Source organism: Lipophrys pholis (genome assembly GCF_963383615.2).
Source record: "Lipophrys pholis genome assembly, chromosome: 12".
NCBI lineage: Eukaryota > Metazoa > Chordata > Actinopteri > Blenniiformes > Blenniidae > Lipophrys > Lipophrys pholis.
Genome location: NC_137641.1, coordinates 11,557,054 through 11,584,916, shown reverse-complemented (window position 1 = coordinate 11,584,916; position 27,863 = coordinate 11,557,054). Strand labels below are relative to the sequence as shown.

General features: G+C 41.3%; 1 protein-coding gene across 1 annotated transcript in view; it reads right to left on the bottom strand.

Moving 5' to 3' along the window:
- The window catches only part of LOC308117504 (matrix metalloproteinase-17-like), a gene marked incomplete at both ends in the record, with an annotated part of 105,808 nt that overhangs the window by 16,173 nt on the left and 61,772 nt on the right, over positions 1-27,863 (bottom strand). The window contains one exon of the mRNA XM_080476422.1: positions 6,648-6,934. Coding sequence (XP_080332548.1) covers positions 6,648-6,934 — 287 coding nt within the window. The remainder of the gene's footprint in view (positions 1-6,647; positions 6,935-27,863) is intronic.

The following is a 27,863-nucleotide window of genomic DNA, read 5'->3' as shown; positions in this document are numbered from 1 at the left end:
TACTTAGCAAGAAAACTGCACACTCAAGATCATAAACACAGAAACGTTTTCCTTGCACTCGGCCATGTTTGCACGTGAGGCAGTTAGAGGAGACAGCAAGGATACTATTACTGAAGTTCAGCTTTTATCGCATCAACTTGTTGCTGAACATTCAAGAGTTTGGTAGAACCCGGACGGCCGCTGTTGGCATGTTTATCCCTTTTATGAGGAAACTCTATAGGTTGCGAGTTAAGAGGCATGACGAGCAGCTCTGGTGGCTGTGAGTGCTGTTAGGAATGTGCTGTAGCGAGATAACTATGGTAATACTGCCTGAGCCCCACGGCTGCCAATCAAAACCTAAGTGTGGAAAGACACCTAAAGTGGCTGCAGGCTACTTAATCACATTTCCCCGGATGTTCGGCTCAAAAGAAAAAGGCAAAGCTTCCCCCAAAAAAAAGTCCTCGTCTGGCTCTGCTAAGCGAGACAAAAACCTGAGGTTGTGAGATTTAGATTGGCACCGGCGTTGGTGCCAGCGTGTGGAGTTGAGCGAGCTTAAGAGTTCCTCGGTGGCGAGAGCCGAGGCCGCGTTCTGTTAACCTCATGTTGGCCTCAGCCCGAGAGCATCTCAACGCCACACTCCGTCAAGACACAAAAAGGACACATGGAGACACTTGCACTTTCGCTTACGACACCTGGGAAATTCAGGAGCCAAATGTCAACTCTAATCTTAAAACAGCAAGGGGGGGGGGGGGGGGGTAAAAAGGAGGGATCAGCGGAGAGAACAGGGACTCAGAACAAAGTAGGTACCATGTCATTGTATTTACAGTCCATCTGAGGTTGACAGAGGAAAATACCAGTGCCTGCGGACAAAGACAGGGCTGAGAGACTCGGGTGGAAGGACAAGATTCACCGAGCTAGACAACCACAGCAGGGGAAATGTGAGAATGAAAGAGAAGAAGAACATTTTGGAAAAAAACAGCAGCAACACATAATTACTGTCATGACTGATATGCAAAGTTGTTAACAATTAGAACTGTTTCCAGGGGATAATAATATCTTATTATGTTCTGAAAGTCATTACCTTAATGCACATGACACACTGATGGGTTCCTCTACCTTGGAAATACATAACTCACCAAGCAGCGCGCAACATTCGCTCAAAGTTTAATGAGGACAGTGCACTACGAGAAGACAGAAAGAATTGAGAACACAACCAGCCGAAGGGTATTCCGTTTTATCCTTGCAGAACTGAAACCCGGCAATGCCTGGGACTCAGTACTTCTATCGGAACAATATGTTATTTAATGTTTAATGCAGGTTAAATACTGGGATGAAACGACAAATTAATTCATATACAACCTTTCAATTTCAAAAACATTCTGGGTCACAGGAGCTAAACTTAGCGAACTCGGGGCAAAGGCAGGGTGCGTCCCACTCCATCACAGGGCAATCCTGAGAGACAGGCAATCACACACAGCCACGATCACACCTACAGGCAATTCAGGGTACTCAAACAAACTCATATGCATGTTTCCAGACTGTGGGACAAGAAGACGAAGGAAACACGCGTGTGCAGCAGAGAACATGAAAACTCCACAGAGAAAGAATTTGAACCCACAACCTTCTCACTATGAGGTAAATGTGTCATTCACTACACCACCATGCAGTTGTTTAATATTCAATGAAATGCAGTCTAATATTCTAGTTCATGGCATCACTTAGGACAACGAGTTAAGATGGAGCCAATTGGTGGAGGAGGATTTTTTTGGTCTGATGCAGAAATTCTAAAGTGGATTGATGCTTAAGTGACGGATGCAGCGTGTCTCCAATGAACGTCTTACTAAAATTTGCAAGGCCTTCCTGCTGTGAAAGACACTAAATGAGAAAATTCAAAATCCATGTTTAGCATTGATAACGTGTGAACTGACCAAAACAATCGGCAATACCACCACCTCATAGATTCAGAGATGCTGACTATTGACCGACAAGCTCGGTTTTTCGATTTTGTTTTGAGTCGGCTTTGGCCTGGATTACATGGCGACATATTTGGATCGCAGTCAACTACTGCTTCTTCTTTGCATGACACAACTTTCATTAATGGATTGCATAGTGACGTTTCCACTCCAGAGTTCGGAATTGAACAAAAGTCACACTAAATGCTACTCTATCTCATGTCTCCATCGCCTACTGGTATATACTTAACGATAGAGAAATATAACACACACACACACACAACCATTAATATGGACAAATTGAATCTACAGCGTCCGTAGGAAACCGGAGATCCATGACTGTTCTAAATTGAGTGCTCCATGAGGGCCTGCATTTTTGAGTGTCCACCTTAGGTCTTTCCTCATAGGCAGAGAAATTCACAGGATCGTCTGGCATCAGGTGACGATGTTATATGTTATTATCTATTTGTTCATTTTTCATGAAATGTTAAAATGTCTCTCCACAACCGATGAAGGTAAAAATGTGCCGTTTGTTTCTGGTATGTTTGAGTAATGTTGCTCAACAAATTAACTGGCATACAGATTAGGTTTTCTATTTTTGAAAGAACTTAAAACATTTATTCCGCCATGACAAACCACAAATGGCCCTCATATTTGGTTGATTTACTTTTCATCCAAGTGAAAATACACTTGAATCTTATTCGGGGCTGCAGGGTGGGTCAGAGGCTTCAGTTGAAATTGAAAGCTGACCATGCCATCCATGAAGAGGAATAAACCTGCTTCCTGAGAGGGCAGATTGGGTCTTTCTTGTTTTTATAAGAATTTATTCAAGACAAGAACAGGAATAAAAGCAAGCAACATGTATACCATAGGCTTCTTCAACTGAAACGTCATTATTAAACATGTAAAATGAGCTAAAAGTCAAGGTGAAATAGTTAAATACCACAATGTTCTCAAGTTTCAATGAGCTGGAGATTTTTCTTCCAGGTGCAAAAGAGAAAAACACTTGCATTCTGTTATTTATAATCACCTTGGCCTTGAGGAAAGTCCCAAATTGCTCCAGGCATTTGCATAGACAGCCTTTAAGAGCAAGAGAACGAGAGACTGCAAGGGCATCGAAAAAACATTCAAGGAATTGCTATCTTACTTTAGCATAGCACACGTATAACGTCTTCAGGGTTATGTTATGATTGCTATTGTCCAGCCATAAGAAGGTTTCCACCTCTTCATGGAGTACACACCCAGTGGCAGAAGCAGTTACCTTTATAAATGACAAAAGTCTTTCATTTCATTCTTCATCGCAGAGAGTGTGAACGGAGCCTTGAAAGCAGGAACATTTAACAAGGCAAGGGGATTCGCAGCCAGCATCTGTTCACGGTAACACGTCGTGTTTCCAGCACAAAGCCCGTCTTCCATCCGGCTGCTGTTCTACCATTAATTGGCAGGTGGAGACGTATTTATTTACTAGGATGATATTATTTGTTTTTACATGCCCTTTCACACCAACAGTTGTTTGCGCGAGATAATCGCGTAGGTTGCAGAGATAAACAGATTTAAATTGCACCTTCGTCACCGCCTCTCTCGCCTGACTCATTTGTTCTAAACCCCATCCACGCAGACAACGCTGGTGCCTCCGACGGACTCACGTCCTGACACTCCTGCAGCCCACTGGGGTGGTCTAATTGAAGCTAAAATGAGCTGGAGTAACATATGGCTCCAGGAGCTAACTGTTGAAAAGCAAAGAATGGAAATGAGCAGAGGTCCTGGCGTTATCGTGGTTTGGTCTCCAATGAAAGCTTTCAGCGCCATCCGTAGGGTGGCAGAACCTCTGCCCTCATGTTAAACATTTCTGTAAAGTACTGCAGTTAAAGAAAACGGACTCAGGTCGATCACCAACGCATTTCTTCTCAAACGAAAATGAACTTGCGGACCACGCTATTATTGGATACGTTCACCGACAAGCTCCATATTCAGGAAGTGACCATCTTTGGAGTCCCTCACTAAAACACCAGCTTTCCATCTACTTTACTGAAACACACACAGGGAACTTTTCTTTAGCTAAAAATGGACTGTGAAGTGAAAGGATTTTAAACATCTCAACAATTAGCTGACTAAATGAACTGAACGAATTCAATCAACTGACAGCCCGAGTACGTACTGAGGGTAAAGTGTATCACATGTTGTGTCCACTCCGGTGGTACAGCATCCCATGAAGACCAAAATAGAGGTGGAAAAGTCACATTCGTGTTCACTTTAGTTTGCACTCTAGATAACAATGTTAACGTTGGACCAAAACATGTAAAGAAAAAGCACATAAGATGCGTTTATGACACATCCAGCCAAGCTGTGACTTGGGTTTAATGCACTTAGGGAATATTGTGCCTGTATCTTTATGAAAAAAGGAATTCAATAAGAGCTTTTAAATTGTAGAAAAGAGTCAAAATCAGTGGCTGCAAGGAGGCAGCCATTCTGACTTCTGTCCCATTCTGTGCTTGGTCTGTTTTCAGCTCTTTGGTTCATGATGCATTCAAGCTTCAATAATGCTCTCCAGAACCAATTTGAAAGTGGACTGAGACCTGCTTTTTGCAAATGGTCTCAGTCCGCCTATTAGATGTGCACCAGCTTTTTGGAAGCCACTAAATTTGCCTCTAATAAAGGCTGCAGACTCCCCCTCTGATGTATCCATCCATCCATATATATTCTGGAGCTGATCCCGGCAGACTGTAGGGACAGGGAGGAAACTTTCTGGACAGGATACCAGCACCTCCCCTTTATGAGTTACCAAAACATTATAGAGACAAGAAGCCAATCAGTGGCACACACCAACTTTCACAAAAGTCATGGGCAGGTTCCTTCCTCCTCTGTTAATTTCACTCAGAAATACACGATGATTCAAGTTAAAAAAGCATTGTTTTTGCGTTTTGGCCAGTTCACCAACATACACAGACAGACGACAAAGTAGGATTGCTATTACAGGTGACGCTCAACTATAAAACTACCAAGTCCCAGGAGAACATTGACAGGAAGTCCAGAGGCTCTATTGTTGTTATTGTCCATCGACTCACACGTGTGCACCGTAGCAGCGTTTCAGAAAAGTTTCGTTTTACCACGTTCACATGGGGATGGAGTCTGAGTGTTTTCAAAAAGTTCCACCTTGAAAGCCGTTTTTAAAAAGAAAACGACACAGTTGTTGTGTAAACGGACCCCCAAAGTGCATGGAAAGTTTTCTGCTTTCACTTAAACGAGGCCTCGGGGTCCAATTCTGGTTTTCTTTTGTGCAAATTTCAATTCAACGCACATTCTTCACACTAAACCTGTGGGCATTTGTGTAGCAACCATATCATAGCCTTTGTATTTGAGCTGTTTAGTAGTTCAATCTGTGCCTCTGATTTACTGAACAGTTATTTAATTCAGTATGTTCTACTGAGTAGTGACTGGCAACATCTCCAACTGTACTGGAGCAAAACGTATGGCGTTTGCATCTGAAAATGAGCACAGGCTCTATTCAACACAAAACAGCACTTCGGGACAGTAATTATCAAATTGAGTTTTTACCACTATCTCTCTCCTGTTCCTCTCTCCTGTTCCTCTCTCTCTCTCTGTCTCTTTAAAGATAAGACTGATGATTCTGCCCAAAACAGTGTGTCCTCAACCCTGAAAAATCTCATCAGCATGCCAATCATTCACATAGTGCAGCTGGTAGTTTGCGTCACACACTATAGTTTGTGCTTCAGGGCCCAGCAGAGATATATTCCTTTCATTTTCTGATTGGAGTAAATTAAAGGAAACTTCTTTGCTTTTGAGTGCCTTATTTGTCTAAATTTAGGTAAGGAGTCTCATTGGAATTTTATGGAGCACACAGCTGCGCAATGTAGGGGCTCGCCGGACCACAAACACTGATTTACAGTGAATTAGAGACACAAATTAAGATTTGCGTGGCCATCTAAACATCTATTGCCAGTTTGACTGACTGAAAAGAATCAAGAGAAACGATCTCTTTCTGTCTGTCTGATTGAGAAGCTCTTTTTAACTCGGTTCATCTCAGGTTTTGAGGACCGACTTTAAGAATAAATCCCAGGAGTCGAGACAACAGACTTCAATGCACAGATATTGGTAAAACACTCTAATCACTAAAATATGTGACTTATTCTTGCAGGTTTTTCATTAAAAAGACAAACCCAGAGGATTAAAAAAAAAGTGGGCTCAATTAAGGTCATCGGGAATCTTAAAACTTCTTTTGTTGTGCGTGAGACACCAGACTTCATGACTATCAGAGTGTATTGGAGTATATTGTTTGTTAAGGGAAATGAAATCCTTTTATGCCCCCTCATAAGCTCCTGATAACAATCACCACTGCTTTAGTCACTGAAACCGTTGGATTTCCTATTCTCAGGTCTAACAAGAAAAATATTAATTATACAGTCTGAAAACACAGACGCGCAGCTCGCCACCGAAGTGCAGGCCGTGTTCCAGTTTTGAACCTTTGGCGAGTTTGGAAGTTCAAAACAGTTTTTTTTTTTAGCACAGACTTTCTCAATCTTCTCTATTTTACAGGAGTTTGAGGAGTCTCTCATAAAAGCTTTAATGAGATGTGATTCGGAATTTGATACATTGCCGTCCTTTTGTCTAGAGTCGTTTGATCCAAACAGATTTCTTTCACTCAGTCGTACAATACATGTGTGAGAGGCCCCGGCGCTTAAAAGTGATGTCCCTCACCTGGAGATCTGAAGGTCCAGGCCTCGTCGTCATCAAAGTGCGTATCGCCAGCTGTGAACCTCTCTCCGGGGAAAAAAGCATGCGCCACCGTCCCCCCCGGCCCGTCGAAGGGGTAGCCGTCGTCGTGGTCGGCCTTTGTGAAGTCGATTTGGATGTCCGCGTCGCTGCCTGCCACCTCGTGGAAGTTCAGCGGCGCGATGTCGCTCCAGACCTTCAAGGCGTAGTACATCAGGGCTCGAACAGTGTCCCTGCCGAGTAAGGCCGAATCCTTGGGGAAGGTCCTCACCCTGAGAGAGAGAGAGAGAGAGAGAGAGAGAGAGAGAGAGAGAGAGAGAGAGAGAGAGAGAACAGAGACCTTTTACAATCATGGCGAGAAGTAAATATACAATACAAATAGTGACGTGAGCTTGCAAACTAATAATCTTCTGCAGATTAAAGTCGTGCAGTCTCGTGAGTGTAGTTTCATGCACTCTTACTCGACAACAACACTTATTTCGTACTTGCAGATGTCGTTAATGGCTTGTTTAAAATCACATCTCTTCATGTTCTCAGATTGGATTTGCTAGAGGGGACAGTCGTGGACAAATTGACAAATGTTTGAAAATCCTCACCGTTTGTCATCACTTTTTTTTTTTTAAAGCATTTGAACATCTTTTCAAATGTACAGCACGGTTCGAACAGAGCCGCAAGCTTTCTTCTGACGGCCTTAGAGAGCTCTTTTGATGTCGGCGTGATGACACTTGATGCTTCAATAGCAAAGAGAACGGCACAGACTAAATGGCCGATGGGAGCAGCACGTCGCTTCTGACAAGGTTCTAATTGTTCACACCTGAAGCTCAAATTGTCTGGGTTTTAAAATGTAAAATGCGATTTGTATATATATAGGGGTATTTACATATTTCACAGAGCGTCAACATGATCGGGACTCTTAAGTGACGATTTCAATTCTAGTGAAAATAAAACACGGTATATGAACAAGAACAAGAAGTGTAGCGGTTGACACTCACGGCAACAAAAGCCCGTTTTTGATTCTGGGTTTGAGAGCCTTGCGGTGTGTGTGTGTGTGTGTGTGTGTGTGTGTGTGTGTGTGTGGGTGTGTGTGTGTGTGTGTGTGTTTGCCCTGTGATGGACGGTGTCAGCTCAGTTTGACTCCAGCGTACTGTGACTCTGCATGGATAAAACAAAAAGAGATTCTTTGTATAGAAATGAACATTGTTTTTTTCAGATTGCATATCTCTATTCCGAGCTCCCCCACTTTTGAGGAAAATATTGCCGTTTAACGGTCACTCGACACTTGGTCAATTTAGATTTGTTTCGGTAAACACCAACACTACAAACACAAATCAATGCAGGGCTGTGCTCAGAGAAAAGCACTTTAATACGCTGGAGGAGATCTGTTCACCCATCTCAGGGCCTTTCCCGTCCCGATGACCCGATGACGTTGTTTAACAGCAAAAAGGTGTCGAAGTGTCATTCTCTTGCCAACTTCTGAAGCACAACGGCTTCGGCCACGAGCAACATTTCAGTCCTTTCGTTCCCACACGAGCTGGAGAAGCAGCTGTTCCAACCACTCAGCTCGTAGCTTGAGGGTCACTGGACCTTTACAGTCAAAGTCAAACTTCTGAACACCTGCCAGAGGAGCTCACGCCAGCGAGATCTCTTTAATCCTTTAAATCACTGCCCCAGACATGTGCAAGGGAGCTCGGCCTTGTTTATTATCTGCTGCAGTTTTGTTCTCACTTATCACGGCTTATTTTTTTATCCACTCTTAACTTTGTTCTTGTTACTTTGACGGAATGACTTGAGACACCGTCAATTAAAAAAGGTGTTTTATCGTCTTTTAGATGAACATATTCTGCTGTAATTGGGTTGTTTTGTCATCGATGTGTGTGACCTATATAGCTGTGTTTAAATATTATAAGCCATGCATTATGTAAATGTACATTTAATTAATGATTATTTCATTCAATATCCTTACTTTCAGGGCAATACTCAATAGGAATAAAGCTGATATTCAAAAAAATGGAAAAGGTGTGCAAAATAATGTTAAACAGTAAAATCACTTAACAACGAAACGGAGGGAGCTAATAACCAGAAGCTTGTTGGTTTGAATCCCACTGCTACAGATCCTGACTGAGTCTGTAGGCAAAGTGCTTCACCCTCACTGGCATCTGGAGGCAAATAAAACATGTGACTCACACAATATGGTGCGGTGACCCTGGAGGTGTGCAGCAGAAATGCAAGCCACATTGAAAATTATAGATAATATGTATATTGTGTTTGATATACATTTGATTCACTCGAGTGTGTGAGTGCCTTTTAATGGTAGTCATGCATTATATGAATGTCCATTTGATGACTGATTAGAATGATTATGGATCTTTACTATCCGTATTTTAAGGCAATAAACCCAAACAAAGGAAAGAAAAACAAAAAAGAGATTCAAAGGTGTTACATTAGTGGAACTTGCTCCAATAGAGAAATAATAAATAGCAAACTTCTCGTTGGTATTATGTGGTTATTATGTGGATACCGTGATAATCAACCTCAACCACAACTTGTCCTACTTGAGTGGAAGTGACCAAGTACTCCAAACATAGAAAGTCCTGTGATTCTGGTTTGTTCTCCCCGTGGGAACTTCGGTTTCCTCCCACAAACCCAAACCAGCCAAGGGATTGCAAATGGTTTGTGTGTGTGTGTGTGTGTGTGTGTGTGTGTGTGTGTGTGTGTGTGTGTGTGTGTGTGTGTGTGTGTGTGTGTGTGTGTGTGTGTGTGTGTGTGTGTGTGTGTTCTGTCAACCTGAGCCCTGCATTTGCCCTCAGTTAGCTGGGATACACTTCAGAGGGCCGAGACTTCCAAAACGCTGTACAGAAGATGGATGGATGTCCTCACCTGCAAAAAACTATAAATATTACTATATACAGATGGAATCTATAGAGCAATGTAGTGTCATATAGTACATGCTACATTTCTCGACTCCACAGGGGTGATTTTTTACAAGTCACCATTTAACCTTAAGCACATGTGGTCGGACTGTGGGAGGAGATCAGGGTGCCCAGAGAAGAAGAGGAAGAACAGAACCACTGTGACGCCCCTCAGCTTCTGTCATCAATTCATAAGATATATAATGAATATTGACGCCATAACAACATAGCAAATCTGGATTTGATGAGAAATTTTAACATTTCGTATGTGAAAAATGCATTTTTCCATACAAAAGGCCAATTATATTATATTAGGCCCAACTTATATATGCAGCCAGGTAAACTCCCATCAGAAATATTGTGACAGTGATGTAAGAAATTAAACTGGATCATATTTGAGAGGATATGTGAGCTAAAACTGAAAGAAAAGCCATTTTTACAGTAAAGGTATACAAGATTTGAATGCAACTGAAGCAGATAATAATAAATAAACCACAGAATGGTTCCCATGGGTTGATCCATACTGGATCTTCTGATATTTCCTCTTAGTGCAGATCTAGGTGAATCCTAAATAAATTGTTTAGTCTATATTCATGTCTAGTTTTGCTGCTCCGGTTCTAAGGCAACAGTAGCTGATGAGGCATCATGTTCATATGACCGCTGACAAAGAGGACACGGCGAGTGTCATGTTTACAGCATCTCCAAGAAGTGCCGCTGGTCGAACCAGAATTTCCTTTTGTGCACCATCACTTTCCGTTGTATTAAAATCCCATGTCTGTTATGGCGTCAATCACACGGTGATGAAAGCCTCTTTCTATTAGGGATCATTGACTGAAGACAGCATCTCTATCACCGATACCATGAGGTGTCACTGATTGTGTCATAATGAAGTAACTGGCGGAAACCTCAAGACAAAATCGGATCCTGGTTTGGCTGTGGTTGTTGGCATTCTTCTTCACCATGTTTAACAGAAGCGAGATATCACTGAAGAGATTGTTTATTGAACTCTGAAGGCACATAATGAGCTGGTAATTCAAATTAAACATACTAAACAAACTCTGTAGATGAGTGAATAGCTGACTTACATTCGCCAAGGACCTTGAAAAATACCTTGGTCTTGATGTACTTTAAAAGGTAATTACTGGATGTGTAAATAAGCAAAGACTGCTTCATTCACTGGAGTAATAGTGTCATTTGCTAACTCAAAAGGCACCACATTATTCTCAGTCTGGCCGTCAGGACTGCAGCTCCACTGCTTAATGAAAGATTTAAAAGAGTTCTCCTATGGAAACATAAACTATTTGTTCCATCTATATGCAATACAGGATTTCCATCCTTTCATTATAAAACGGAAACCTTAAGCTCCAGCATCACATCTTCCCAGTGAAACCCTCTCAAGGTCACGGCAGCTTGCTGACATCCAGAGTTTGAGTGTGCATTAAGTGATATTTGCTCTGGCTCCTTCGCTGCAGAGAGGACTGGAGCAGCCCGTTGCTGTTCCGCTGCCACCACAATCTCTTTAACACATTCAGCCGCGCGAATGAGTTCATTAGTGCAGCTAATTAATGTATTAATTAGCAAATGCGTCTAAATCAACATGTTGTCACACAACACATGGACGGTGTTAGTGATGTTGGCTCGGAGCAATAAGGAAGTAGTCGCTTGAAAATGTGCTTTTCATCATTAGTATGCAAATGTATGCAGCCAGTCACTTCCAAATCTAATCAGATCATCCATTCTGTGGGGGAAACTCTGGGCGTACAGTACGGCTGACTTTTGTTTTTTTTCCTTTTGCTCTGTGGTTCATTTCTTCCTACTGTCTGAGTATCTATTCCTCACTGCTCACCGTAGTTAGCCAAGGTCACGGCAAAAAACCCTCAACGTCCAGAGACAAGAAGCTCACTTATTAGTCTTAATTCAGACAGACGAGGCGATTGTGTCTGTCTGTGTGTGTGTGTGTGTGTGTGTGTGTGTGTGTGTGTGTGTGTGTGTGTGTTGGAACATGTTTATGAGAGAGTGAAAGATGGAGGGGCGGAGTGTGTGGCTTTGTCAGCATGTATGTGCATCTAAATGGCGGGTGCATCGACATGTGAGCGAGGGTGCGTGCCGGTATGTAATTGCAGGTAAGTCCGCCAAGGTCAGAGCTTCCCTGCCCTGCATCTGAGATGAACCGGGGAGTCTCTGGGAACAGCTTGTGTTTACTTAGGAAGACTATAAGCGCATGAAAAATGAAGCAGGTGTCATTTCCCCTGCGGAGCCTGCTTTAAATTTGATTATCTTTACAGATCGCGACATGGAAGCTTGTCAGAGTGTCAATCTTACTCCTTGATTTTAACAACCTTATTGATTACACTTTAATCAAGCACCCGAGTGCGGTAAGATGTGATGTTTATTAAGCAGCTTGTCCTCATTAAGTCCACAACAGTGTGTGGTTTTATTAATTGTCTTGTTCTCCTGTCAAACTTTTATGACAGTAATAAATCTTTTTTTTTTTTTGTCCGCAGACATTAATATACACACTGCGGTGAATACATTTTTCAATAAATAAGGCGACAATAAAATTATAGGGGAAACTTTAAAAAAATATATTGTCAAACTGATTTTTTATTGAAGTAAACAGACATACTTTGCACTCCAAACACTGTTTACTGCATACCCAACACTACATTATGACTGATATAAAAAGCTATATGGACGAGGTTTGCAGCATTTAGCAACTCCATAACAAGATCTTTATCTTAGACACTGGATTTAAAAACTATATTATACTTAACACCAATTAGTGGCATTAAACATGGCTTCAGATGAATAACTTCAGTCATTTATAGCATCTAACTATACTTCAGAGATGACCCGGGCACCTACTGTATATTCACCACATATTAACGCTGTAATGAATCAAGTGAAAGAAGTGACGCCTGATGGGGGGAAGAAACAGAAGAAAATAGTTTCTACTAAGAGAAAGAAACCGCAGCATGGCATAATTGCTAGATGCAAAAGCAGGTATGTTTTTATAAGAAATGCTTGAGTTGTCTCAGTGTTCTTCGGATTATCGTACTTACCTATAACAACCACACACCCATTCTAAGACTCACACACTCCGGAGCGACACTATGATGTACAGTATGAACTGGGTGGGATGGAGGTGGGCTGCACCGTGTGGTAGTGGGATCGTTGAGAATTGCAGCTGCATGATGTTAGGTTAACATGCAATACTGTGAATTAATGTTTTTCCAAATAAGAGGCAATAACTATCTTTGTGAGTTAATTGTGATTCACTGGACCTTTGTTACATATTTAAAATTCTTTCATTTTGAATTGGTTGACAATGACGGCATCGTGCATAGAGACAAAACCTCCAGCGGTCTAATATGTGTATTGCACTTGTCGATATCATGAAAACAATAATTCTGTGATATATTGTGGAGCTCTAGCGAGAATAGAACTGATTCTAGGATGTAATCACTATTTCAGAAATGAAACAACAATGTAATATCTTAACTAAACTGTTTAATGAATTGAATGCAAACTAGCCCTCCATAAAACACAGAAAACAAATCTGTCATTTGAAGTGACAATCTAATTCTCTACTGCCACCTTGTGAGGGTTTTGATTTTTGCATTATTCTCCAGTGGAAATATCGCAAAGTACTCACAGGTTATTGTCCTCAGCCTAATAAAGACGTGTGTGTGTGTGTGTGTGTGTTTCTGTGATGTATACAAGACCTGTCCGTCCACCCTCTTTGCCTGTAGTGAGCTGGGATCGGCTTTAGCACCCTGCAAGTTGGATGAAGTAGTAAAAAACATGGATATGTGGGAATGGGGGATTGAACCATCAACCTGGGGAACTGGATCTACTCTACCAGCTGAAACAAAGCGATTGTAGGACAACTCGTCCACTGACAGCACCCTCAGAGGACAACTCGTTCGCGGATGAGATTTCAGAATTTGTTTGAGAAAATAAATCCTGTACAAAGTACTTTTACATATTATTTCTAATTGATATTTTACACATTTTTCATATATCCAGTATATGTCCATATGTCCAATGTGTTTGTGTCAAATATACTTAATAATCCTTCCAAATGTGTCAAATATACTTTGAAATCCAATCCTTCAAATCAATAATGCTGAAAAAAAATAAATAAATAGGGTTGCAGTTTTGTTCACCAAACAAAGCCGCTATTACCTATTTGTTATAAATACATGGGAACAATTTATCGGAGTCACATAAATCAGCAGCATTTGTGTAGTAAAGTGGCTTTGGCAACAGAGTAACCCTCCTGAGCCATTGTACAAGGCAACTCAAGATTGTGCTCCAATAACTGAATCACTTTCACCATTTTCACAGTGATCAGCAGTGCTGCCACACAGCAAGAGGACCCGGGTTTAATTCAGGCTGAGGCCTCTCTGTGTTCCATTAGCATATTCTTCCTGTGCCTGTATGGATATTTTTTTTTCCTTCCTCCCACAATCCAAAGGCAAAGACTGTGATGTTAATTGGTGACTGAACCGAACTAGACCCACCAAAGAAGGATAAATGAATGTATAAATAACGATCCTAAAGAAAAAGAGGCCTACTTAAAGACTTGTGAGCATATTTTCTTTAAGTTTATTGTATCTTAAGTCTTTGTCTTCTTTAAACCCTTCCAACAAAAAGAAAAAAGAAAGCGTGCATTTCATCTTTACAAATGCACGTTGAGGCCTTCATAGTGTAATGAAGTGGAAGTTTTGGGCTCATTCAAAACACTCAAGTCTGCTGTGACACTCCTCTCACTGTCGCATCTGTCCAGTCCGACTTTTCCATCACAGCAGTTAGTAGTTTGACATTTTCGGGGGACTTCGCTTCTTCGCTCTCTTGGTGGCTGAGTCTCACTGGGTCGTCTGACAAACTCAAGGTAATGATAAGTCTCCACGAAATCGATGCATCTGGCCAAGAGAATTCTGCCGGCACACAGTTTCCCGTAAAATCCCAATTTGTTGTTTTCACACTTTATTGTGTTTCTGTACAAACAAGATGAAATATGACAGCCCCGGAGAGGCTTGAAGCCTCGGTTAGAAAAAGCCGGTGCAGCCGTGTTCTTCTTGTATCCCTGTCTTTATAACTGAACTCCAGAAGCAGTGGCCGCGGAGCCCTCGGTGATCACACGCTCCCGACAGGCTGAACTATTATTTGGAGCTGCTGGAGGTCTGCATACATTATGGTTGCATGCTGCAAACATAATCGGAGAGGCACGCTGACGTTCACCTCTGCTCATTAAACCCCTCTTTAATTCTCACATACGCCTGTGAACAGCCTGCTCCCTTTCTCTTGTCCTGCTGTGCTGAACTTAATGTGACCAGGAGAGGAGAGTCAGGGCCCGAGCCAAAATACCGTGTCTGGGTGTTTGGTAACTAGTATATGATGTATAAACGGCTGTACAAGATTTCTGTGTGGAATTCACATGTTCTACCGATGTATCCAACCAATTTGCCGTGATTAATAAACATATGTAGTCTATTCTATGCGTGGAATTTCTCTGGATATTCCTTTTTCTTCCCACTGCACAAAAACACACTTTGGATCTAAATTAGTTACTTGAAACTGCGTGAATGTGACTGTGTGAGACTGTAATGGAGCGGCGACCTGCATTCACCCACTGTTGGCTGGGATTGGAGAGATAAAGCAGTGTACAAGATGGATGGACGCAATACATCATGCATTGTTACAATTTGACACAGACTTCAAAAAAAATAAAGATGGAATGTTAAAAAAAAAGAAAAGCAAAAAGTATTGACATACAGATTATTGAAGAATGAATTGAATATACTACAAAGAGGGAAAATAATTTAAATTCATTTTGGACCAACTGGTGGTGAAACCTCTCGTATCCTATTGGATTAGTTGGATAAAGATTAATATAATATACATATAATGATATGACATTATAGCAAATAGTGTGATTATCTTTAAATGTCAGTATAAAACTGCAAAAAGGAAAAAGAAAAACTCATCTCGTATGGTACATACAATGAATAAAATATTTTGTAGAGAAGAAGACCAGAAAACCAAACTTTGAATGCCTGCGATATTCTGACGCCTCAGGCGACACAGCGTTAGAAAGGCACTACAATACACCGTGTACTTTCAGAAGGAAAATTTGCTGTGCAACTATTCTTTACCGAAGCGGTGTCTGTGAAGTGTAACGTGGTCAAAGTATTACCAAAAACTAGACGCCGTGTCCTCCTTTAAAAGAAAGGGATTATTCAACGTGTTGGTGCACATCAACAAACAAACAAAAAAAAACATCCTCAGAGACTGTACAGGAGTGTAAGAGGTGACAGCTGTGAGGGAATCTTTAAAAGGAGGAAAAAATATTTATAAGCTTTGGCGCGACACATCCTGCCGTCCAGACAACATCTATTTCTACAGTAAGGAAGGCCTTACTTATTGAAGCAGGATGATCCCAAACCTCTTTGTGCTCATATTACCACACACCTCTCTACTAAACTGACCTGCCTGCAGTGCAGAGCTGTCACTCAGCGGAGGCGGCACTTTATGAAAACTGAAGAAGGGAAAAACAATAAAAAAAGGCCCCGAACATTTCCAAGCCACTGACAACCACAACAACTGGCTTTTATGGTTCGGACTTGTTTTTGTGTTTTTAATTCAGCCTCTACTGCAAGTATAGAGAATCCCCAGTGAAGGCGTCCGAAATCAACTCAGACTTCAAATCTGTAACTGATATCCAGCCCATCTAAGGCGAATTATTTCAATTTTATAGAACGATCAATGTGCAATGTTACCTTCATTTTTTCAATCCTTCACCGCTCTTGAATATCTCTGTGTAGATCTGATGTTACTGAGAGTTTCAGGTTACAGATTGTGTGGCAGGCTCTTGAATCTTGTCTTTCTTTACCCGCTCACACTGCTGAAGTCGTGAGGGTCACTGTGATGAATAGTGCCTGTATGGAAACCTCGATTTCTCCGCTTCTGCTTTTTTTCTTTCTTCTAAATATTGTAAACCACCTACGATTTAGAATCAAACAGTCGAAATCCTGTCAGATTTAAAAGGATAGAAACATTAGCGCTGCAGACACAGGGATAACAAATACTGGGTCTTCAAAATAAGATGTAAAGCATCTTTTTTTTTTTTTTTTGATTCAAGCTTCCATTTTCATTTTTGACTTTTTTAAAAAAAAATTTTTATTACATCTTATTCAATTAAATATGAGGTTAAATTGATTTGCACATCACAGCATTCAAAGACTCCGAAATAATTCTGGAATTTTACTTGTAGTTCCCCGAGCTGCTGTCATCACGATTATACTCACAGGGTTTTTTTTTTTAAGGCCGGCATAGGAATTACAAGCTGCACCAGGAGATGCTTTTCTCAGTTCGGCTTTCTCAGAATAAACTTGGGGGGGGGGGGCTGATGGCGCTGATGGCATAAATGTCTATCCCCCCCCCGAAATTTTACAACCGTGACTCACGAGCAGTTAGAGAGTGATAAGCGCATGAGCCAGCAGAGTTTAGAGAACAAAAAAAGTGCAGATGCAAGAGATTTTTGGTTGCAGCATAAAAGCGGGAGTCATCAGCGGCTCAGCGGTTGAAGGGCTGTTGAGCAGCAACAGAGATCCTGAGTGTGCATCATTGACTCACAAATAAATATCCGAGCACGGAGCGAACCGTCGGGAGCTTCCGCATCAATCAAACATAATACCTACATAAAGAACTGCTCACATCAAAGAGCAGCTTGACGCCACAGAGCAGGCGCGCCCGGACAGGTTGTGCCTCTTTAGCTTTTCACACGGAGGTCAGAGGAGGAGGAAAGAGAACGAGGAAGGTAGGGAGGGAAGAGAGGGGCCCACTGTGAGAGGCCGAGGAGCACCAAGCAGAGATGAGAGTAAAGCAGCCGAGCAAAGAGATGAAATATACGAGCCTGTGTCACTGGAGTCCCGATGATTTAATATCCGCTCACACACTTAGTCAAACATTAGTTCCAAATTAGATGATTAAATATGGTCTTGGTTGTACAAAAGAGATTATTTCTGTAGTTTTGCTGTACTACAATAAAATGAAGGCAGCACTTTCTAATTCTTTGTAATTGTTTTCACTGAAGTGGAAAATAAAGTTGAAGTCGTGTTGGATGAGTCAGCCTCCTCCTCTAATACAAAATGAATTATGTTCATTCGCGTCTCTTGAAGGTGTGAGTGTGTCGCGGTTGTTACTCCATGGGGCAAGAGCGTTTTCAAGTGAAAACGGAAAAACTTTCATGGCATTTTGGGGGTCCGTTTCTATGACAACGGTGCTTGGAACCACCGGAACCGCAACTTTCTGAAAGCACTTTAACTCAGTCTCCATGGAAACGGGAAAAGCAAAACTTTCCTGAAACACTGCTGCTGCACACACGCTGATTGGACAATAGATGGACAATAACAATAATGGCGGCCTCCAGAGAGTCGTGACTCCCAGTCGATATTCTCCTGCAACTTGGTAGTTTTATGGTTGCGAGTCACTATAATAGAAATCCAACTTCGTCATCTGTCCATACCCATCTCTGTGTACTCTCCATTGTTCATGTTTATAGTGTTTTGTTCTCTGCATGCACGTGTGTGTTGGTTTTGGTCTCATTACAAAAAACAGCAACTACTACTCGTCATTTTGTGTAAGCACACATCGTTTTCAAAATGTTGCGGTGTAAATGCAAAACTTTTCTGAAATGAAAACACAAAAATTCAAATGTTGGTGTAAAATGAGGCCTATGCCGGCCCATGTATGGCCTTGCTTACCGTCCAGAGTGGGCTCACCTATTAACAACTAAAAGCATCCTTTTGCACTTAAAATCAAAGAAGTTAGAATTAAGAAAAAGGAAAATACAAGACAACTGTTTGTTTGTTTGCATCGTAATATAAATCCAGAATTCGAGGGTAACCCAAAAGTTCACAAACGGCAGTGGGGCCGACTGGGTCATGACGTTGCAGCTCAACAGGATTTTGTTGTTGAGTTGGTTGATGGGGCCTGAACTCGTCCCTTCATTTCAACACTACTGGACGACAAGTGAGTCGTGAGCGCAGCCAACTGCAGCAGCAGCAGCAGCAGCAGCAGCAGCAGCAGCAGCAGCAGCAGCAGCAGCAGCAGCAGCAGCAGCAGCAGCATTGCACTCCCAACCCATCAATTAGTAACTACTTTAATTCTCTAAAATCAGGACAGGCTTGTTTCTGGAGACTCCTCCTAATTCTCTCCTGTCCACATAGGAAATCTTCAGTTTGCCAAGCTGTAAGTAAAAGGGAAGCTATTAAATGAGTACAAACACAGGCTTTGGTTACAGGCCAAATCTATTAGACTTTAAATCAATAGGGGGACGGCAAAGTTTTGCGATGCATTTTTGCCCACCACAACACAATCTAATCTTACTTGGAGAAGTTAACAAAAAACAAAAAAAACAGCAACAACATGTTGCAGAAGCAAAACCTCTAAGAACACAAGGATGGAATGCAAATAGCCACTCAGACATTCCGACTATATCACTGACAACTCATATAAATCACTTCATGCCGAATGCAGTGGGATGAATTCATCAACACTTGAAGTAATTGAAATAATGACAAGAAAATGAGCAAGTGTGATGGACGATTACGCAGTCAGTCATACAATTATATAGACATTAGATTTGAATTCATGTAATAATGTCTCTGGAATGTATATATATATATATATATATATATATTTTTTTTTTAATGTATTCAAGTGGGAAGAGCACTTATTAACATTTAGAGTTAAGGACATTTTAAAAATTGGTTTGTTATGAGTGCGTACGATTTATTGCTGCAGTGAAGAAAAGACCAACTGGAGCTACTGTTCAGCTGTGTTTTGCAATTAGAATGACACAAATCATTAGCTTCATGACACGGTCACGTTATACTATGGTCTTTTTTTTTTTTAAATGGTAGATCTGGTCTCTTCATGTGTCTCACTGTGGTTACCACTGATTGTTATCAGCTTCGCCTCATTGTCTCCTCACGTCCTGTGTGTGCGCATGTGAGTGTGCGTTGTGTTATTAGGGCCAGTTCATCTCACTACATGTCATGTTTTGTACCTCGCGTGTGAGTGTGTTCCTTCACTGCAGAGCATTTCTGTCATAGTTGATTTGGATCTCAATGTGACACTTGCATGTTTACTGATCACGTCATAGGTTGCAGTAAAGGCTTCTACAGACCTTGCAATTTAAAAAAAAAAAAAACGTAGGTACAAAAGGGAGTTTGATTGCAGAAGGTCACTCGTGACTGAATCGGATGTACTTCATAAGAATAAAAAAGTTACTCTGTAAGTTATCAACGTCGACATCTATATACCAATGCCTTCTGATAAATAAACAAACAAAGCTAATATAGAATGAAAATGTTGTTCTGGTAGAATTTCTTGAATCTAGTAGAATTGTGTCACCAGTCAGAGTTTTACCTCCTTGGGAATCTGCTCACCACTGCGTTAGTGCAACACCGGTGTCGATTTAATCACCATTTTCTCCATTCTCCTCGTTAAAGGGATGACGATTCTTATCCCACACAGTATGATCAGTTATCTCAGAAAGCAGCAGCAGTCACGGAACCAGTGCTTTTCTAAAACTGGTCGCAAAAAAACAAACAAAGAAAACAACAGGCTCGGCATCCTGAAGCTGCATTTTTGTTTTCGAGGCAACCGCAGTGCACTCTCACTGCATCGACAACAACAAAAAACAAGGTGCAAGTGCTCAGAAAGAAAAAGGCCAAGTGCAAATGGTCAAAACAAAAGTTTGGATTTTGATTTTATTTTTTATATCTTTTTAGTCTTAGTGGAAAACGGATTCTATTTTTACATTTTAGAAAATGACTGCAGAAATAGGGTGACGCGCGCCGTTACAATGATAAAGAGTGCTGTTTTCTTTTAATTATGCATATTTTTGGATGGATCCGAATCCAAGTCTGACAATTAAAGTCACATGATTGTGATTTAAATGCTACAATTTGTCTGGAAGAGAGTGTTGTGATGTGACAGCAGGATTTTTTTTCTATAATGCAAAGAAATAGGTATAAGGTGAAACTCTTTAAAGAAAATGCCTCTTTTACTGAATATGCAAGTGAAATGGAGAATTAGACAACAAAGTAATGACTAAATAACAAACCCATGAGTGAGTGTGAGTGTAACCACAGTTGTTTTAATCAGGCTTGGGGCACTATTGTCAACAATACCGTCACCAATTACTGTGCATACAGACTGAATTGAAGTTATTGAACTCATAAGTTGCTCTCAGTGGTTGATCAATTGGACACAGTGGTTTTACTTTCAGCTTCAATTTAGCAAACCTGTTCTCACCATCTTAGAGCGAAGAATCAGCACAGAATTTTAGATTTATTTTTATACACTTGTCAATTTGTATTGATCCGTCAACTTTGGCTGGGTGGAAAATAACACAATTTTCCATGACGGGACAGATTCAGAACACTTTTTTTTTTTTTTACTGCTTTACACAGCCTTTAATTGTTTTCACTTCAGTAGAGAATCAAAGGTGTAGAGAAACACACAGGGAACGTTTTGAAATGTTCTTTTTGGCTTTCGAAAGCCCACAAATTGGAGATGACTTCTTCCAAATAATAATATCTTAGCCAACCGCTTGAATTCTTTCAGAGCAGTACATGTTCGTTGTGAAAAAAAACTAAACAAAAACAGACCTGCCAAAGACTGCTCTCTTCTAATTCCCAGACTCAAGAGTGGGAATTTGCACTCTTCTGAGGTGTATAAGGAAGTCCCTCTATTAAAACTTCAAATCAATAATTATATGGTAAGTTTTTCCAATGCTCTTTGTTACTAATTGCGATATTTGGCAAAATCGGAGCCCACCCACCACCACCACCACATAAAGTACACCTAAAGGACAAACAGCCATCCAGGCACTTATTCTTTGGATTGCATGAAAATGCATGTCGAATACAATGAGATCTATTTCTCAACAGTTCAGGTATTTGATATAATTGGCAGGAAGGGGGAACATATCACTTAAAGTAGTGCAGATAATGGTAGAAATGTTCTACTCTATGCTATGGGAGGTTGGGCTTTTCTTACTACACCAGTTTTATATAAATTCTGATAAATGGGAGACTTCCTTTCAAATGGATGTGAAACCAGATCTTTGCAGAGTCTTTTATCCAAATGAATGTATAAATACACAACGAGGAAGTAAAAGGATTTTGTAATTACAGTCTCTTTTAAGCAATAGTGATCTGAGGAGAAATCACATGTTTGATTATAATTCAAAAAGTGCACCGCTTGTATGTGTAATTTCAGAAAGTGAAAACTACTTTCATCTTAATCGTACTCTTCATTTAGTTTCATCAAGTTTTTGTTTTCACATCTTAAACCAAAACTATGATAAGTCATTCCCCTGACCCACAAACCTTTCCTGTCGCTGCCCCCAGCCTGAAGCTGTCACAGCTGCCCCCCCGCCCCCCCACAGGGAAGGCCTACGTTAAACTAACTGCATACGAACTGCACTCATTACATACATGTTTGAAGCATTTTTTTAATTTAGAAAGCTAAACCAACAAAAAAAATTAATAAAAAGAAATGAATATAACATGTTAAAACCATTATATTGACGTTTATAATGCAGTGAGGGTCATTTAACAAACGTGGGGAAGACTGTCGAATGGAGAGTTGCTGTAAAGACACTGACAGCCTGTAGAAGCAGGGGAAGCCATAAATAATTGTTGCTGAGAGGGCTGGCTTTTAAAAGTGTGCTGGATCAAAGCAGATTCATGGAAAGTTGACTGGAAGGACAGAGTGGAGCTGGAAAAGGAGCAAAAACAGCAGGGATGAGAAACATGTGAAGCAGCGATTGAATTAGAAGGGGGGGGGGGCTTCAAAAGAAGTGGACTGAGGCTGGAGGCGGAGCACCAAGAGGAACCACACACAAATGTGTCCTGGAGATGGAATATGATGACAGTGAGATGAAAAGAGCATTTCATTTGGAAATTAGTATTAGCGAAAAAAAAGTACTGACGCTCAAGAGTTCAAGTGATCCATGTGATCTGCTGTCCACTCGGTTTCATCCGGTCCAGACCGGGAGAATTTGGAAGAAGCCCGTGGTTATATCTGCTGACATCTGTCCACTGCGCCAAAACAACTCAGAACGGCTTTGCTGACCGTGGTACAACCGAGCTTGATTGGCTGGCCAAACTGGCCCGACCTGAACCTCACCGAGATCTACGGTCTGCTGTCAAGGGGAAGATGAAAAATGACGGAGCCATAATACAGATGAGCTGAAGGCTGCTTTCAAAGCAACCTGAGCTTTATAACACATCAGCAGGGCCACAGGCTGATCGCATCCAGGCCAAGCCGCGTGGAGGCCAAGTATCTAATTGCAATATATTTTTTCTGAAGTTCGACTCTCCTGTGATACAAATCCTTTTTTGGAGTGATGCTATGAAATATTGTAACGTTGCGAGATTATGGCTTTTTGATGATCAGAATCCCTGAGCTATAAATACCAGGTATAAAACAAAAAAGCAGAATACATTGAAATTCTCCTGAAAGACTTTACACTACAGTAAAGTTTTTTTTGTTTCAATTTAATCAAGGAAAAAAACACATTGTGAAACTGGAATGTTAATATATGGTTGGTTTTTTTTTAGATCACTTCTAATCATCTCAAGTATTACATTAGATCAGCAACTATATTAGGAAATCAGTTCAACAGCATATTAAAATTAAGTTAAGTGAGATAATCAACAGAACCTGGGGAGATAATATCATAAATGCCACTGTGAATCAAAAGATATTGTAATGAGTAACTCGGATGTTTAGCCTGCCCTCATTTTGACAAGAAAAGCAGCAGGTGCCAGCAGTTGTGACTGAAACTGTAAACACAACTATGAATTTAATTATTGTATGGAAGTAGCATTTATTACAGTAAACTGACTGGGCCCGCCGCTAACTATCCAGTGAATTTAAAGTGATGCATGATGCCTTTATACCAGTGATAACGTGACAGTCCAACATGTGAACGAATCTGAAACAAGTGAGGAGTCCACACACTTAGAATAAAAGCCGAATAAATTCACATTCTCTTTCTTGGCAAGAGCTTCAGGCTGGAGAAATCTACAAAAGACACGAGGTCCGTACAGTACATCTTAATTTTCCGTAAATCTTGGCTGCTTTCCGCTGTTACTCAAATGTGAGAAGCTGCAAGCTGAGAGGTGGCTGCAAGCGAAGCGAGAAGAGATGCCGCCTTATGTTGCAGGGTAGAGTGGGGCCAAGCTGAAGGCAGTGTAAGGAGTGCGATTGGCAGTGGTTTCGGATGGCAGTAGTCAGAATGGAGAGCGGCGGAGAGAATATGTGGCGAGAAAAAGCCCAAACGTTCCAGTCATAAAACAGCAGGCCTTCTCAGAGGTGTGCATGCTGGTCCCCTGAAGCAGATGTTGACCGCTGTGTGATGTTGGATCGCTGCCACCTGATTTTTCCAGGTCAGACGAGACCTTATGAGAGGCTCACCGTCCCTCAAGCAATCATAATGTGACCCCCAAACAGGTCTGGCTGTGGGGTAAAAAAAAAAAAAAAAAAAAAGGGAGGGGTGGGGGGTGGGTGGGGGTGCGCGACTGAGAGCATACCGAGATGGAATTTTCTCTCCAAGGCGAAGCTATAGGGGCAAAGTCTCCCACTTAATTTATCATCAAAACACCATAGCCATCCTGACCCTGGTGACGAATGATTCATCCCTCATACATCGTCTCTCCTGCAGTCTGAGCAGTTTCCTTTGCTGCACCCAGTGGGTGCTGAGGAGCTTATATTACTCAGCTGATCCGGGCTCATGAGCCAGACCTCCACCCCGGCAAGCTGGGGTGGATGATTTCCTGAGATTTGTGTCAAATGCCAGCGTTGAGTAATAATCAGCGGTAAAAGCAGCCAAGAGGAACGTTAAGATATTGAAGACGGGATGACTTCCACCAACATGATCCCCTCATGAATAATATCTTTGTTATAGCACAAGTTCCCAGTTTGACTCTTACCAAACTCCTTGCAGTTGAAATGTCAATACATTTCGTGGCGAGATGAAAAATGTCATCAAAAAAAGTGAAATACCAGCTTCGCTGTGCTGTTACGCACCAGAATGGGGCTTGACAGTCTCCACTGCCATTTCACGGCGTCTCCTAAATGTTCCTTAAAAAACATTATGGGAATTCAAATTCGCAATTTCTGATGTGTAGAATAATCCAACGAGCCACAGGTCTGCAATAACACACATCCGGCCAGACCACAGCCTGTCTGAATGTTGTTCATACAAATTGACATGTCAAACTTCAGTCATTCATCTTCATACACCCACTCCGCCACAGGTTAGACTGTTAATATCAGAGGGACTCATCTCGTATCACAAAAAAAAGATGATTCATCTTATTCAATGCTCATGTAGGCTGCAATACATTGTGTACACAAAGAGCTTAGAAACCCGGGATAGCTGGACAAACTGAACGCGGGGACTGGAGAACACCAATGTAACTCTGAGGCAGTGCACATAAGGGAGGGAAGCTATTCTGTTGCCCCGTCACATAAAATTTGTTAAATATTGAAGAAAAGATAGCGATTTGAATACTTTCTTTTCGGGAAAGAGAAGGTTTTATATTTTGATCCTTCAAGCATTTGAACGAAGACATTTTAATTTGAAATACAATGTATAGGGAATATCTTTTTATTCTACATATCAGTGAGGCTCTATCAGCATCACTTTGACTGTAGTGGTGTCACATTTAAAAGCAGCATCCAGTTTATTTTTTGGAGTATTACACCAAGACATTTTATTCCATAAGTTCTCACAATGTCAACACCATCGATTTGTACGATTGCATGAGTATACCTTAGTTTTAGTTTTAATTAGTTTTGTTTAGATTCAGTGGCAATTTGTTTCTGTCAAACCATCTTGAATTTTCATATTTCTACAGTTATTGCTGTTCCTGTAACCCCCCCCCCCCCCCAATGCAAAGAAGCAGAAGAGAAGGACAAAGTCCAGAAAATTTACTTGGGCAGAATATTTATAACCGAGAGCAACGTAATATTTTCACCCAAGATACAAAACATGGTTAATGTTGGCATGGCAACAAGTAAGTGAGACATTTATTTCAACTTAAGTTCATTTCAACAGCAAAGAAAACACCATGTCATTCCAAGTTTACCGTTAGAATGAATTTTAGGAAATGGTACAAATGCCATTGAGAACAACCAACTAAGCCATTAGAAAAAAAAAACTAAATACGTTTAATTGCACTGACACAATCTGAAACAAGATGACGCCAATGCATGCTTATATTACATTTCCGTCTCGATATTCATATAGCACGTTTTCACATTAAACGACCGTTGCTTGTCTTGCTTCATGAGCTTCTCCACTGTTTCCAAAGTCCAAACTTTGTTTTCTGTGCTTCCTCTTAACTACCACAGCCCCCTCACTCCCTCTTGCTCCTCCAGCCTTCCCATCAGCTCCAAGTTCGTGCTTATCGACCTGTTTTTTCAATCCTCCAGTGCCCTGATGTCCTGCTTTCCCTCCGCATCTCGCTTCATTCTGCTTTCCCTCTGTCCTACCTTAGATCTATTAGGCCTCCCTGCTTCATCATTCCTCGCAGGTTTTGCTTTGGCCCATCTGGCCTCTGTGCCCCGCTGTCCTTAGCGGCAGGCTGGTCTCCAAAAGAGAAAATATGTATGGCTTTTTGCTCGAGTACATAAGGGCTGCCTTGAGCCAGTATTCCTCCAGAGAACACAAAAATACTGCTGCTCACTTTAATTCTGCTGCACTCGTGAGCTCGTGCTTAAATACAAACTGGAGTTAATTTAATTTTATAATCAGGTTTAGATGACTCATTTTTCTTTGCACAAAGTCGGATGAGGTTCATTTTCCTGTTGAGAATCGGCAAAACTAGTTAGTCATTGAAATCACTGCATTAGTCCCATCAGCAAAGAAAGCCGTGTGCTGAGACAGTCGGCATACCCCGCTCTCAAACCGAAGCCACGAGAATACTCCCGCGAACCAAACTCACTTTCGTCATAAACGAGGTCTCAGCATCACATATTCTGAAGGCATTGCCGAGATTTTCACAGCCTACCTGCCTGTTGCAGCATTTTCCAGCTGTCAGGTACACACTGCAGCTTGTGGCAACGCAACACCCAGCTAAACTGAGATGGCATGCTGACCCAGCTTGAAGAAAGTGTGAAACAGTATAAGGTAACAACACAGTGCTTACAGTGTTTTACACAGGAACATCCTGCTGCAGGTCTTTTTGTCTCTTTCACACGTCAAGTTACACAAGCTTTACTATACTTTTTTTTTTCTTTTTTTCCTCCCCATCATATGTGTGCAAAAAGCAGCAACAACATATCTGCTATGCCCTGAACTTAAACTGAAGCCGGTGGTGGTTTTGCTTCTAGAATGCATTTCACATCTACAAATATATTTAAAAAAATATTATTTATGACTACATCCACACATCTATCCACTGTAGGGTCATGACCCTGACTGTAAGACATTGGACTCAGAGGCGAGAGAGCAATCCACCATTCCACCATGCAAACCAGTGACTTAGCTTGAAATATAAGGCAACAGTTTACGTTAGGCGGTTTTCAGTTAAATGTATCGTCAACATGAACACCAAATAGGGTTTTTCTGTGTGGAGTTTAGGTGTGTGGGTTTTTTCTCAGGGCAGTCTCGTCCAAAAACATGTATAAAAGGTGAAAATCTCTCCCTCGCTGTTTGTAATGTTGTTGTGATGGACTGGTAGCCTGTCCAGGCTGTGACTGGCCTTCACCCACACACAGCTGAGATCTGCCCCAGCCCACATGACCTCAAGTTGTGATGTAGACGATGATGGATGCATGGATAGTTTAGCAGCGCTATCAGACACGTCCTATCATCTGCAGCTACACCACTCCCTAAATCTCAGATAAATCACCCAACCCATTACTGCACAATGAGAGCAATTTTTAGCAAAGATGTGGTGGACTGAGGAGGGTCAACTCGTTAGATTTCTCCTCATGAGCAGGAGAGAGATCTGATCACGTGGGAGTGGAGGGCGTGGGTGTATTTCTATATGAGTATTACTCTGTGTACAGATGCTATTACAATGTTTTTTAAGATGTTTTTCTGACCTTGTGTGCGTCTGACTCTTTGCTGTATCGATGCGTAGGCTGCTGATTTCAGCTGCCTGAACTGTAGAACTGGATATGTGGTTTAATGGACTTGGGAAATGGACCTCAATTACATCAGCACCATAAAAAAGGCTTTACACTTATTATC